The 12,729-nt window shown below is 46.0% G+C and overlaps 1 protein-coding gene across 1 annotated transcript; it reads right to left on the bottom strand.

The window, feature by feature from the left end:
* Nucleotides 1–695: 695 nt before the first annotated feature.
* RRM2 (ribonucleotide reductase regulatory subunit M2) lies at nucleotides 696–12,621 on the bottom strand. Its single transcript, XM_089672037.1, has 10 exons — nucleotides 12,460–12,621; nucleotides 11,574–11,651; nucleotides 8,478–8,627; nucleotides 7,713–7,829; nucleotides 7,410–7,543; nucleotides 7,217–7,311; nucleotides 5,952–6,085; nucleotides 5,755–5,859; nucleotides 3,687–3,800; nucleotides 696–1,221 (listed from the first exon to the last, which is right to left on the bottom strand). The coding sequence occupies exons 1-10, from the start codon at nucleotides 12,544–12,546 to the stop codon at nucleotides 1,069–1,071; spliced, it is 1,167 nt and encodes a 388-aa protein (XP_089528163.1). The 5' UTR covers nucleotides 12,547–12,621; the 3' UTR covers nucleotides 696–1,068.
* Nucleotides 12,622–12,729: the final 108 nt, after the last annotated feature.

Here is a 12,729-nt window from a genome sequence, read left to right as displayed (position 1 = left end):
ACTGACAGGAGCCATTGGCTCTTGCTGCTTTATCTAAGCCAATGAAGAGTAAGAGCTGAGGCTCTCATACACAGATCGATAGATACCAGCTTAGGCAAGAATAGGGGGGGTAGCTGGAGCTGCATGTAGGGGTCTGCATAGAATGCATGAAGGCAAGAAAACCCTGCCTTTACAACCACTTGAAGGATTTTATACATTAGTTGATCTGGAATGAATATTGCTCTCAAGTGCTGTCCTGGAAGTCAATTTTGGGAAATCTGATGCCACACTCCCTTCTGAGGAATTCAGGAAAGATACCTATAACCAAGGAGTAGCAATTTTCTCCAGAAGCCAACTTCCCGGCAGGAGACACCACACCCCTGAAATCTGGATTCCAATTTGGACACCGGAAACCAGTTGGTCAGAATTAGAAAACTAGTCACAGCCGAGCTCTACCAGCATCGAAGCTCATGCTTTCTGCTGATTGAATTAGGGGCAACTCAGTTACAGGGACAGTCCACAAGTCAAATCTGACACTGGAAAAATGTTAATTCTCATCTAGAAAAAAGCAGCCAACTCTTAGGGGTCTATTAAAAATGAGGGTTTCTCAATTTTGAAGTCAACTGACTTGACACAAAGGGCGATTTAACAGGATCTTTAATATCCTTGCTGTAGCACATTAGCCACCAACTTAAAAAAACTACACACTTCTCAAATTTTTTTTATTTTAAAAGACTTTTATTAAAGTGCCACAGTTTGACTTTAAAATACATTAAAAAAAGTTACATAAAAAAAAAAAAAAACTGCCAACAAGCAGTTCCCCTGCAGAGTACACAGCACCCTTTAAAATACCCCAAGCTGTACAAGTTTTTGTACCCATGAGTGTTTCATGCTCCTACTGTAAACTAGCATGTGCCAAAACACAGACACTATAGTAGATCTGTCAGAAGGGATTTGAAGCCACATCTGATGAGATAATGCCGGTAGCTTATTAGTTCCTTACTGTAACAAGTTTCCATTCACTTTACAGTTTCCAACCTGCATGCTGAAAGTATCCCAAGTTACAGCTGTCAAGATTTAGCAGTTCATTTAGAAGTCAGCGTCTAGAGTGAATGCGTGGTCTGATGCCTTTGACATAACCCCCATCTTCTGATATTCACCAACTTTCTTCTCAAAGAAATTTGTTTTCCCTTCCAGAGAAATGTTCTCCATAAAGTCGAAAGGATTTTCTACCCTGAAAAGCTAGAAACAAAAAAAGGGAAGTCAGTAGGTCCCTTAGGCAGGACAATAAAATTACCCATCACAGCCAGGACCCCCTGTGAATGAAGAAGTCTGGTAAAACAAAGAATTGCACATGGCTTTGCGTCAAAAAGATATGACAGGGATGTTCATTTTATATCGCCTGACAAGTAGTTCCGGGCAGGTAGTCATTTCAGTTTAACTGTGGGCAAGCACCTGTCAGGCAGAAGCATTCAGGCAGCAGCACTGCTGCCCAAATTGCTTCCACAGCGGAATAAATACGGTGTTATGCTATGGAAGTTTCCCTTTGATGTTTTTATGGCAGTGGAGTACTGTGGATGTTCTGGAGAAGTTTTCACAAGCGACTGATCTAGAGGTGTTTACACATATTGGGCAGAACAGTGGCTAAATGGTTAGCACTTCTGCCTGGCATTACTAGGGTCGTTTGTTTGAATCCCAGCCACGGCACCACCTGCCTGGAGTTTGCATGTTCTCCCTGTGCGGGTTCCTCCGGGTACTCCCGTTTCCTCCCACACTCCAAAAACATGCTGGTAGGTCAATTGGCTCCTGTCTAAATTGGCCCAGTATGTGTATGTATGAATGTAGGTTAGGGACCTTAGATTGTACACCCCTTGAGGGTTCGGGACTGATGTGAACGTACAATATGTGTAAAGCACTGCGTAAATTGACAGCACTATATAGGTACCTGAAAAAAAAAATATTGAGTCAGTTACCAGTGTATAGAGCTGTCAAGATCACACAGACGGCCAACTTACTGCAGGGGAGTGCTGCAACATCTAATGCAATATTTGACTTACCATTCAAGGTGGTCAATTATTTTTGGCAAGTGGGGCTCTGGAGAGGGAGCACTTCGCAGAGGATTGCTACAGTTAAGAAGATTAACTATTGTATCACCTAGTATTGACAGTGGATGCAGATTTTTTTTCCCACATTGGAACTTTTATGTTTGCATATTGATTGGGACTCAAAACACATTGTCTTTTGCATAGAATTTCACGGTATTGTATATTTGCGATTAATTTTATAGCACAATTGTTGTTTGAGCATGTTGAATATATATAGGTTTATTATTTAGTCAAAGGGTAGGAGGGATACATTTGTCAGTCCATTGCAGTATATGCACATTTGTGGGGACCCTATATGTAGTAGGGTAGTTTCTTCATTTAATTAATTTTCCAGTAGAGGCAGCACAGCAATTTACATATGTTTGCACATACACATCTGTCCACCATTACACATTTGTGGTTTTGCTAGCAGCAGCCAGTTTAGTCCTCTGCACAGGTTACACTTACTCCCCTTCCATGACGAGCAGCCAATCTGTGCTCATTACACTGCAAGGTTGCCCGCCCCCCCCCCTCCCCCAGTACCTGGGTGAGGTACTGGAGACAGGCAGGGAGGGGAGGAGGAGATAAACAGCTCAATGTTAAAAATATTAACCATTCAAGTTGCTTTAAAGACCCTTTTGCTTTTAAAAGCCCCAGATTTAAAGAAGGTTTTGGTTAAAATTTCTTTTGTTTTTTACTGGACAAGTAGATTGTCATGAAAAACCAGAAGATTGGGGCACCGATTTAGACCCTGGACAAGTAGTTTTTTCAAAAATTTCCACACCCTTGTAGGAGCCTCAAACCACACTAAAAGTGCAACTGCATGTGCATTTTTTCTATTCAAAGCAGAGGTAAATCTGGTGCTTTTACTGCACAAAACATGCAGCAGGTATGACTTTGAAAACTTGCAGAGGATCCTCAAGTGACCAGTGTTAAAGAGTTCTATAGGATTTGATGGTCATCCATTTTTCACACAAAAATGGAAGGGGGGGAAAAAAAAAAAAAAAAAAAAAAAAAAAAAAACGGTGTGAAAGCAGCATACAGAGTTCAGGGGGTGAGCTGCGTGCAGTGTAGGGTTGAGGGGGTCCTCCTTCCTTGAAAGCTTTAGCATCTCGCCTTCTCAGTACTTCCCAGCATTGTAGGCAGCTCTATGTCTCACTTGCAGGAAGATCATTGGTTCCCTTCACTTCCTGTTCCATAGTCAGAGGAAGTCTCTCCAAGTAAGGTAATCTCCAGGGTGAAACCAGAACTTGCATCCAATAAGACTTCCCTTTTACTGTGCTGAGGTCAACCAAACTTTGATTTCAACCTCTTTCAATGACAAAATAAGTAAATCTCCTTTATGAAGGCAAATCCAGCAAACAAACCAAAAAAAAAAAAAAAAAACACAACACAAACAAACAAAAAACACAAACAAACAAAAACACAAACAAACAAAAAAAAAAAAAACAGTTCCCTGTTCTGGGCTGCAAAAGGCCTACAGAAATCTCTGGTGCCAAGTTTGGTTCAAAGCAAATCATGTACGTTACTATTCTTGTAACCATCATGCAATGCGAGTCATGTAGAATGTTAGATGTATTTGAAGTTGCAGATAGCATTTTTTTTTTTCTATTACATAGTTACCTTGTTAAAGCCCAGCTCCAACAAGAGACGATCTGCCACAAACTCAATATATTGCTTCATCAGGTCACCATTCATGCCTATCAGCTTCACAGGCAGTGCATCAGTCAAGAATTCCTAGAGGATGAAAGCAATGTTTATAGTCCCAGGTTAAAACTTCCTAATATATGAGGAATAAAATTAATTTCTCAAGTCTAGTTTTAAAGAGGTGCACCAATGTTTTATTTAGCATATGGATGGCCCTGTAGTCATCACCCAATGACTAATAGGAGGGGCAAAGAATACAGTATCAAGCTATTATGGCTCCTGCAAACTTGTATCCCAGGGAGGGCATGGTTTGACCACCCACTAAAAATGGCATGTAGCTGCCCATGGCTGTACATATGTTGCAGTGCTTTGTGGCAAGCAAAAATAAAAGCTAATGGCCACTATTCAGTGCTCCTACTCCTTGACCTCTCTGCGGCCTTCGACACAGTTGACCACCCCCTCCTCAAAATACTACACTCCCTCGGCCTCAGATTCTGCTCTCTCCTGGCTCTCATCCTACCTGTCACAACGCTCTTTCAGCGTTACCTAAAATGCTACCACCTCCCCCTCACTCCCCCTCTCTGTTGGGGTCCCTCAAGGCTCCGTCCTCAGGCCCCTTCTCTTCTCCATCTACACCTCCTCCCTTGGCCAACTCATACACTCTCACGGCTTCAACTACCACCTCTATGCCAACGACACACAAATCTCTCTCAACCCCCCACCTCACCCCCTCGGTCTCTGCCCGAATCACACACCTGAGCAACATATCAGATTGGATGTCGCTCCACTTCCTTAAACTGAATCTCTCCAAAACAGAGTTTCTTGTCTTCCCCCCAGCCCGGACACCACCCCCCATTGACTTCTCCATCACATCCAACAACGCCAATATCAAACCCGCCCTGCAGGCCAGAGTACTTTGTGTCATTCTGGACTCCAACCTATCCTTCCAGCCCCAAGTCCAATCTTTAACAAACTCGTGCAGACTCCACCTCCGCAACATCGCCAAAATCCGCACGTTCCTAACCCCAGAAACCACTAAACAGCTCATCAACTCCCTCATCATATCACGACTTGACTACTGCAACTCCCTCCTCACTGGCCTGCCTCGCCGCTGGCTATCCCCGCTTCAGTCCATCCTGAATATGGCTGCCAGACTCATTCACCTTTCCAACCGCTCAGTTTATGTCAACCCCCTCTGCCAATCCCTCCACTGGCTTCCGATTGCGCAACAGATCAAATTTAAAATCCTAACACTGACATACAAAGCTGTCCACCATACTGCCCCGAACTACATCACTGACCTAATATCCAAGTACCGCCCAGCACGCACACTCCGCTCCTCACAAGACCTCCTTCTCTCTAGTTCCCTGGTCTCCTCCTCCCATGCCCGCCTCCAGGACTTCTCCAGGGTGTCACCCATCCTCTGGAACTTCCCCAACCCATCAGATTATCACCTACTCTCCTCTCCTTTAGGTGCACCCTGAAAACCGATCTCTTCAGGGAAGCCTACCCCCTGCTAACTTGACCGACCTCCTCCACTCTTCCTACCACTCCATCCCCCACAGCTATCTCCTCCTGTACCACTATCCCGTCCCTTCTAGATTGTAAGCTCAAAAGAGCAGGGCCCTCGAACCCCTCATGTTTTGCATTGTATTGGTATTCTTCTGTCACCCTTTTTAATGTACAGCGCTGAGTGAACTATCGGCGCTTTATAAATACTGTAAAATAAAAAAAATGTTGCATTCTGAGGGTGGTACTTCTGCCAAAAGCAGTTTGTTCAAGCCAATGGGCCACACTGCAACTGTGTGCAATGGGTTGGCATTTGTCAGAGTTAACCAGGGAGCTAGTAGTCAACCTATTGCCTCCTCACCACCCTATCAAATGTCTCTGAAAAGTGATACACTGCAGACCACTTTTCAGAGGGGCAGACAAGAGCAAGTCCTTACAGAACAAAAGGGTTGCCCATCCCTGTATGGAACGTGTGGTGTGGAGTGACCCCTCCCAACAGAACTGCATTTTAGCAGTTGTCCATTACCTCACATACCTGTTCAATTCTGACAGCATCAGTTATCAGTTCCCGGACACGATCTTCTGATGGCTTATGGACAAGGTGTTTGAACATAAGACAAGCAAAGTCTGTGTGCAAACCCTGTAAGAAACCCAGACAGGTCAATTAGCAAGTGCGAAAACCCACTATACAAAAGGGTTAGCTTTTAAAGGAAGGAGGTGGGATGGTCTTACCTCATCTCTGCTGATTAGTTCATTTGAGAATGTGAGACCAGGCATCAACCCACGTTTCTTCAGCCAGAAGATGGATGCAAAGGACCCAGAGAAAAAGATTCCCTCCACAGCAGCAAATGCAACCACACGCTCACCTACACAGTAGAAAAGATATGCCAGTTAGCACCTACCATGCAGAAGCAAGCTTTTTTTTGGGGGGGGGGGGGGCGGGAGAACAGGACAGAATATGTAGTGATCTAGCAACCAGTAGAAGAATCAAAAACACAACAGCAACTTAGCTCTTAATTGATAGAGGCTCCGGTTTATAAAAGATAGACAGGTTTACACTTACCAGCTCTGTGCAATGACATTGAGACACTTACCCCCAATTTTTACCTTTATGCAAGGAATGTATAAAAAACCGTTTTAGGCTTTAGAGACACTTTCAGAGCAAAACAAACTCTAGTGCAGATTGTTGCAACAAAGTTGCTCAACCCCTTTACAGGCACCAGACACAGCAGCAAAGAGGGTCACCCACCATACAAGAATTGCTGGATGGCCATTTAGGGCCCTTTCAAACTACTACACAAAAAAAAAAAAAAAAAAAAAACAAAAAAAAAAAAAAAACACACCACATGCATTTCTGGTTGCCCAATATCCAGCATGCACCTGTGAAAATTAAACATGCGACTCACAGCACACCAAAGTGCAACCAAGGTGCATTTTCCTTTGATTTCACATTTATTTTGATGCGCTTTTTAAACAGGTAGTGATAAACACACCAAAACAGTGCATCTGCAGCACACACACTGGTGCAAAGTCACATAGTATTTAAAGAGAAAATTTTTTCCTTGCACTTTAGCAGGGTATAAAGCACAGCCCTTATGTACAAAGTGTGCCCACAGCACAATGACCAAACTGTCTAACAGCTCTTTGTCCAGGGCTACAGATCAGTAGCTGGTGGGACTGGTGTCAAATTTGAAAATCACCAAAATCATTCCTGCCTCAAATACTAATGCCAGACAGATTTTGATACCACAAATTGAAGGGGTGGGGGTTTATCAGTGTTCACTAGGACAGGAAGGTGTATAGAGCAAAAAAATTAGTCCGGGTGTCCCAACCCTTCACTATTGTACCAAGCTTCCCCTCCCATCCATGCCCCTATAGTACCAAGACCATCCCCGTACAATATTTCCCAAAACACTACACTGAATCAACTGCCAGGTAACAGCAGTGTCAGTTGGCAATACCTTTAGAGCCAACATGATCAAGCTTTTAGTGCTTACCATAGGTTGCATTTTTGTCACTAATCCAGCGGAGTGCCCAGTCTGCCTTCTTTTTCACACAAGGCAGCGTTTCAATTGCATTGAACAGGAACTCCCTGAAGTTTAGGGGAATAAATAAAAAGTCTTAGAACAGGCTTGCAGACTTTATAGAGTTGAATACATGGGTCAGCATCCCTGCTAGCACAAGTCTTACCTCTCTTTGGGATCTTTAATATAAGTGTCAATGAGAAGACTGTACATCTCTGAATGAATGTTTTCCATTGCAATTTGGAAGCCATAGAAACAGCGTGCTTCTGTGACTTGTACTTCCTGACTGAACCGCTCAACCTGTTGGAACATAAATTAGGAAGGTCAGGGCTCGAGTCTTTCCAGTAAATTTCAGTTACAACTTGTTGGCCATTTCTAATTACAGTACATTGGAAGAATACAAAACCTTGATCAACATTTAAAAAAAAAAAAGTTATTAGTTTTACCCATGTAAAATATGTGCACTAACCAAGTTCTCGTTTACAATTCCATCACTGGCAGCAAAGAAAGCCAACACATGCGAAATAAACCACCTCTCCTCTTCTTTCAGTGATTCCCAGTGTAGGAGGTCTTTTGAGAGGTCAACCTATAATGGGGGGACAAAACAAAACCAAAACATTTAAAAGCCTGCAAAAGAGTTAAGCAAGCATACATCCTGCTACAACAAACTTTTTCCATCTCATCTAAGGGCCCTTTCACATTGCTCCACCATAAAAACGCATATGTTTTTGCCATGTTTTATAGACTTGACCCCAATCATACACCTGTGAGACTTGTACATGTAACTCGAAATGCTCCAAAAATGCACTGCAGGTGCATTTGGGGAGTTTTCCCATTCATTTCAATGTGGAGGCGCATTTTTTGTGATTTCTAATCCGAAATGCAACCATGTAAGAATTTTAAAAGTGCACCACACTGGTGTGAAGAGTTCCACTGGATTTAAAGTTATAATTTTTATGCATTTTCTTCTTCTATGATCAGTGTGAATGGGCCCCAAGAGGAAGCCAAATTAATTGGGAAAGCTAACCAATAACTAAACAGTGTCTGCAAAGACAACAACAGGTAGCTTCCCAAAACCAGCCATTCTGAGCATAAATTGAAGATCCATGCATAGTCCATGTTTTCATTGTCTAGAGCTTTCCACTAGCAGCCAACTATAATGTTTTGTACATTGTGATATTTCAAGAGCAGATACAAAAGGGGATGTGGTATCTCAGCTGCAGAGTTCACTTACCTCTTCTGCCGTCCAGAATGAGGCTTCTGCCTTCTTGTACATCTGCCAGATATCATGATACTGGATGGGGAAGATGACAAAGCGGTGGGGGTTATCTCTCAGAAGGGGTTCATCTTGAATGGTTGGGTTCTTTTGTTCATTAGGCTTCCCCTAAAAAGAAAGTTAGGTCAGCATAACTCAAGAGAAATTCAAAAACATGTATACCTTCCACCTGAATGTAAACGTGTCACTTAAGCAAAAGGGGAAGCCATCATTAGCATGGCATCTCATTAAGCCTTCCAAGGGGCTCACAGGAGGAATCCACCGACAATCATGTGATTTCTTTAACCACTAGCCTACTGGGCACTTATGCCCCCTTCCTGCCCAGGCCAATTATCAGCTTTCAGTTCTGTCACTTTGAATGACAATTGCGCGGTCATTGAACACTGTACCCATATGAAATTTTTATCATTTTTTTTGTGACAGATAGAGCTTTATTTTGGTGTTATTTAATCACCTCTGGGTTTTTTTTTTTTTTGCTAAACAAACCAAAAATTTTTGGGAAAAAAAAGTTTAGTTTTTGTTTTAAAATTTTGTAAATAAGTGATTTTTCTCCTTCACGGATATGAACCGAGGCTGCAGTGATTGGCACTGATGAGCATTGACAGGCATCACTGATGGGCACTGAAAGGCAGCACTGACTGGCAGCTCAGATGGCCACTGATATGTTGCATTGATGTGGCACTGACAGCTGGCATTGATGGGCACTGACAGGTAACACTGCTGGGGCTACACTGATCATCAGTGCCCATGTCCCCTCTGAGGAATGCCGATCACCGGCTCTCCTCTCGAGCTGTCAGCGTGACAGCTCGCGAGGAGAGAAATGCAGATAACCGGCACTTCCCTATTTACATGCGATCAGCTGTGCTTGGACATAGCTGATCACATGACCAAGCCGAAATCTTTGGCTGTTGATCAGTGATCCACTGTGTCCGAGGGACACAGCGCACCGCTGATCGCCGCACGCTCCTGGAGCCACGCATGCGCGGTTAGAATGGGAGGACGTCATATGATGTCCTCCCAGAACCGCCTTGCGCCCGTCATTGCCTTATATGGCAGACGGGAGGCGGTTAATGTGGAGTTTCACTCACCTGTCAAAAAATAAAAAAGTCAACAGCTACAAAACTATAGCTGCTGATTTTTAAAAACAGCCACTTGCCTGTCCCTCGCTCCCGTGGTGTGTCCCCCGCAGCCCGTTTCACCGTCCATCCTGGATTCCAGGAGGCCGGCATCTTCAGTGCGGGCACCTGGCTGTGATAGCTTGTGGCTTCACAGCCGGGTACCCACTGCACATGCACGAGTAGCACTGCGCTTCACGAATGGTCCTGTAGTCTTCTGGGACCTGTCACCTGGGAGGACACCTTCTGTTTCCGATCGCCTAGGCCAGTGATGGCGAACCCGTGGCACGCGTGCCACAGCCGGCACGCCGAGCCTTATCTGTGGGCACGCCAGGAGAATCCAGCGGCGCGCTGTCTTCCCGGCTGTAGTGTGCGTGACAGCCGGGTCCCAAGTGCGCATGCACAAGAAGCAGTGCTCTTTGTGAATGGTAAGGCGGTACCTGGGACACATGACAGATCCCAGAAGCCGCCGGACCAATCACAAAGCGCAGCGCTTCTCGCGCACTGGGCATCCGGCTGTCCGCCCACACTACAGAAGCCGGGAAGACAACGCGCGGCTGGATAAAGGAACAGGTAAGATAAAAAAAAAACTCTGCGGAAGCAAGAGCGGGTACCTGTCAAATTCAGGTACCCGCTCCCCCTCCCTCCCCAAAGGTCAGCAGTCATCCCCTGTACTGTCTCCGCAGTCTCTGGTCATCCCCTGTACTGTCTCCGCAGTCTCTGGTCATCCCCTGTACTGTCTCCGCAGTCTCTGGTCATCCCCTGTACTGTCTCCGCAGTCTCTGGTCATCCCCTGTACTGTCTCCGCAGTCTCTGGTCATCCCCTGTACTGTCTCCGCAGTCTCTGGTCATCCCCTGTACTGTCTCCGCAGTCTCTGGTCATCCCCTGTACTGTCTCCGCAGTCTCTGGTCATCCCCTGTACTGTCTCCGCAGTCTCTGGTCATCCCCTGTACTGTCTCCGCAGTCTCTGGTCATCCCCTGTACTGTTAATTAGTTTGCACTACTGTACGAGTTGTTTTTTCTAAACCAAAAGCTCGATATTCAGGTTTCATTGCAGTGTTGGCACTTTGAAAGAAATAAGTTGGTTTTGGGTTGCAGTTTGGGCACTCGGGCTCAAAAAGGTTCGCCATCACTGGCCTAGGCGATCAGACTGGAAATGGGAGCGTGTACCTGTCAAATTTGGGTGCCCGCTCCCTATTCTCCCCCAAAAGTGCCAATCCTTAATGGGCAGCGAGGGAGCAGTCCTTATACACATTAACCCTTTTGTCCCATTCCCACAAGTACAAATTACGCTCTAAATAGCGCATGCCCCCACTGGCATTGCAGTTTTTTTAGGTGTAATGAAATATCACAAATTGGATTTCATTTCAATTCTGCATCACAGCATGTAAGATTGTAGCATGATAATGCAACGCTTTACAGTGCATACCAACACAGCACATGTTGAATCAAACAATGACACAAGGAAAGTTGCCTTGTATGTTGAGTAATGTCTCCCAATCAGGTTGGGATGAGTGAGCCATTATGCAAGATACAAATGGAACACAATGATGCAACTTCCTCCAGACCCACACTGCAGACAATCAGCCACCTTACTAGTCACAGCACAGACCCACCTTTACAGCTCATGTGGGGGAAGGAGAAGCAGCCGGATTGCTAGCAGTGCAGAGATCAATGCACATGGCAGCAGCTTAGGCAATGCAGACACTGCCTTGCAGCTTCTACAGATTAGACATCACGAGCAGACTGACAACTCATGGGGCCCCCGGGCAATAGGGGATCATGGGCCCCCCCCCCCCGTGTCCTCACCCACACCCAAAAAAGCCAATGAAAAGGTACCAAGGGCATCTCATAGTGCCCCCCACTGACCCCGGGCCCTCGGGCAGTACCCGAGTGCTCAAATGGTCAGTCCGTCCCTGATCACGAGTAACAACTTACTGGTTCATTCTCCGCATCCTTGAAAATCTTGCGGGCGGTCTTGCTGGCTAGGACCCGAGTGTTGCTCAGAGAAGGTGGCTGCAAATACATGAAATCACAATTTCATTACAATGGACAAACAAATGCTGGAGCAGTTCACCGATAACAGCAGAAATCAGAGGTATGTTACCCTGACAGGATCACAGAAGGCTCATTATCCTGCACCCATAGGGGCCCCCGCCCCCCCCAACCCCAGAAAGCTGAGCCCCGGCACCCATAGGGGCCCCCACCCCCTAACCCCAGAAGGCTCAGCCCCGGCACCCATAGGGGCCCTCACAGACCCTTCCTCTCTCCCCCCCCCCCCCCAAACCCAGAGGGTTAGTCTCCACACCAAGGAATCCCTATATGGGCTCATTTATACTGAAGAGCAATCCAGATCACTTTTCAGAGAGCAGTAGACAGGCAGCTATACATTGTATCACCGCCTGCTTTTACCCCAATACTGGGCAACACCATGACCACACTTGTTGGCTGCAGTGTAGCCCCATTCACTTGGGTGTGACCGGGGGGGGGGGGGGGGCGAATTTCTGCTGCACCATGTGTGCATCCCCAACCAAGGTAGCAAAAACATGGCTCAACCACCCTTCTAATCACAAGCAGGCCCACAGGCCCCACACCCAGTGGTCCCCATTCCACCCAACATTGATCTCTGTAGGACTGTGCCCACTACAAGACAGGTCCGTCCATATTCTCAGCATACATCCCCCCTCATAATCGCCCTGAGCCCCCTTCCCTCCTATATACATCGGGTGTACAATACACACAGATTTCCTCCACACACAACTGAAGACCCGCCAAAGCCACCCCTCATATCGCCCCCTCCCAGGGGTACGGGCTGCACACCCACCGTGTTCTCCTTGTCAGTCAGGCTCAGGCCCTTCATGGGGGACATGTTCTCATTCACAGCACCGAAGGGTTTGCGGGAGGACAGCATGGTGAGCGGGAAGCGCGGAGCCTGTGTACGGAGGTGTCGGTGTACTGAGCAGAGGACGAGACAAGCTCATACAGTTCTCCGGACTCCTTATTTATCGGCAGTTTGCATTTGGCGCCCGGTCCGCAGAGCCAATGAGGAGCCAGCAGTGAAGACGATTGGTCAAAGTCATGGCCTCAAATGGAG

This window comes from Staurois parvus, unplaced genomic scaffold (assembly GCF_062004578.1).
Source record: "Staurois parvus isolate SC_StPar_1 unplaced genomic scaffold, SC_StPar_1.0 ptg000118l, whole genome shotgun sequence".
Taxonomy (NCBI): Eukaryota; Metazoa; Chordata; class Amphibia; order Anura; family Ranidae; genus Staurois; species Staurois parvus.
The sequence above is the reverse complement of the archived record's forward strand: the minus strand, read 5'-3'. Positions and strand labels throughout refer to the sequence as shown.

Coding starts and splice junctions, on each gene's coding strand:
- RRM2 (XM_089672037.1), bottom strand. CDS start 12,546: ATGCTGTCCTCCCGCAAACCCTTCGGTGCTGTGAATGAGAACATGTCC. Junction 7,544..7,712: donor GAATTGTAAACGAGAACTTG/GTTAGTGCACAT, acceptor ATGTTCCAACAG/GTTGAGCGGTTCAGTCAGGA. Junction 1,222..3,686: donor TGGAGCTGGGCTTTAACAAG/GTAACTATGTAA, acceptor TTTTGTTTCTAG/CTTTTCAGGGTAGAAAATCC.